We start from the raw sequence: 733 nt of genomic DNA on the forward strand, positions 1-733 counted from the left end.
AGGATGGGGACCGGCGACGAGGACGGCCGGCGGGAGTGGGGACCGGCGACGAGGTCCGCCACCGAAGGGGAGAGGATGCGCGCACCGCGTGTGGAGATGTGATTCCAGCGAGAGGAAGAAGAAGCTGCGGGGCAAACCCTTTTCTTTCGCCAGATCCAATGGCCCACGCGGCTCAAATCCAACGGCCCTGACGCGACCGACCGAGCAGTTGGGCCGGTGCGCCGGCACAGATTAGTGCCCTATGATGCTGCCAAGAGATCAGTAAAAACAAACTTGACTGCAACAGAAACAAACAAACTGAACTTGTGCTTACGGATGAAATAAACTGAGATAGTGATTGCACACTCCGCGTCATGCGCCCTCTCGACGCGTCTGCTCTTCCGTGTTCGCAACTCACAAGTGATTAAAAGGGGCAACAGGGCCTACCTGTCAGCGCCGCAACAGCGAACACAAGGAAACTCGGGCCGTCGACCGTTGCTCGCGGATGCCGTTGGCGTCGGGCACTTCCCCTCCATCCGCTTCAAATTTCGAACCCTTCCCTCTCTCTGCCCCCAATCCCACCGCCGCCGCCCCTCCTCATAACCCCAACCCAACCCCCGAACCAACCCAGCCCGCAACCCCAACCCCGATCCATGGACGAGACCCCGATGGCGAGGAGATCCGCCTCCCCCACCGCCACCCCCACCACCGTAACGCCCGGCTCCACCGCCTCCTCCTGCTCCTCCAACTCCGA

The 733-nt window shown here is 61.5% G+C and overlaps 1 protein-coding gene across 1 annotated transcript in view; it reads left to right on the top strand.

Moving 5' to 3' along the window:
• Window positions 1-567: 567 nt before the first annotated feature.
• LOC119311799 overlaps window positions 568-733 on the top strand; it is a 1,988-nt gene continuing 1,822 nt past the window's right edge. The window contains exon 1 of the mRNA XM_037587501.1: window positions 568-724. Coding sequence (XP_037443398.1) covers window positions 633-724 — 92 coding nt within the window. The 5' untranslated portion in view covers window positions 568-632. The remainder of the gene's footprint in view (window positions 725-733) is intronic.

This window comes from Triticum dicoccoides, chromosome 5B, assembly GCF_002162155.2.
Source record: "Triticum dicoccoides isolate Atlit2015 ecotype Zavitan chromosome 5B, WEW_v2.0, whole genome shotgun sequence".
Taxonomy (NCBI): Eukaryota; Viridiplantae; Streptophyta; class Magnoliopsida; order Poales; family Poaceae; genus Triticum; species Triticum dicoccoides.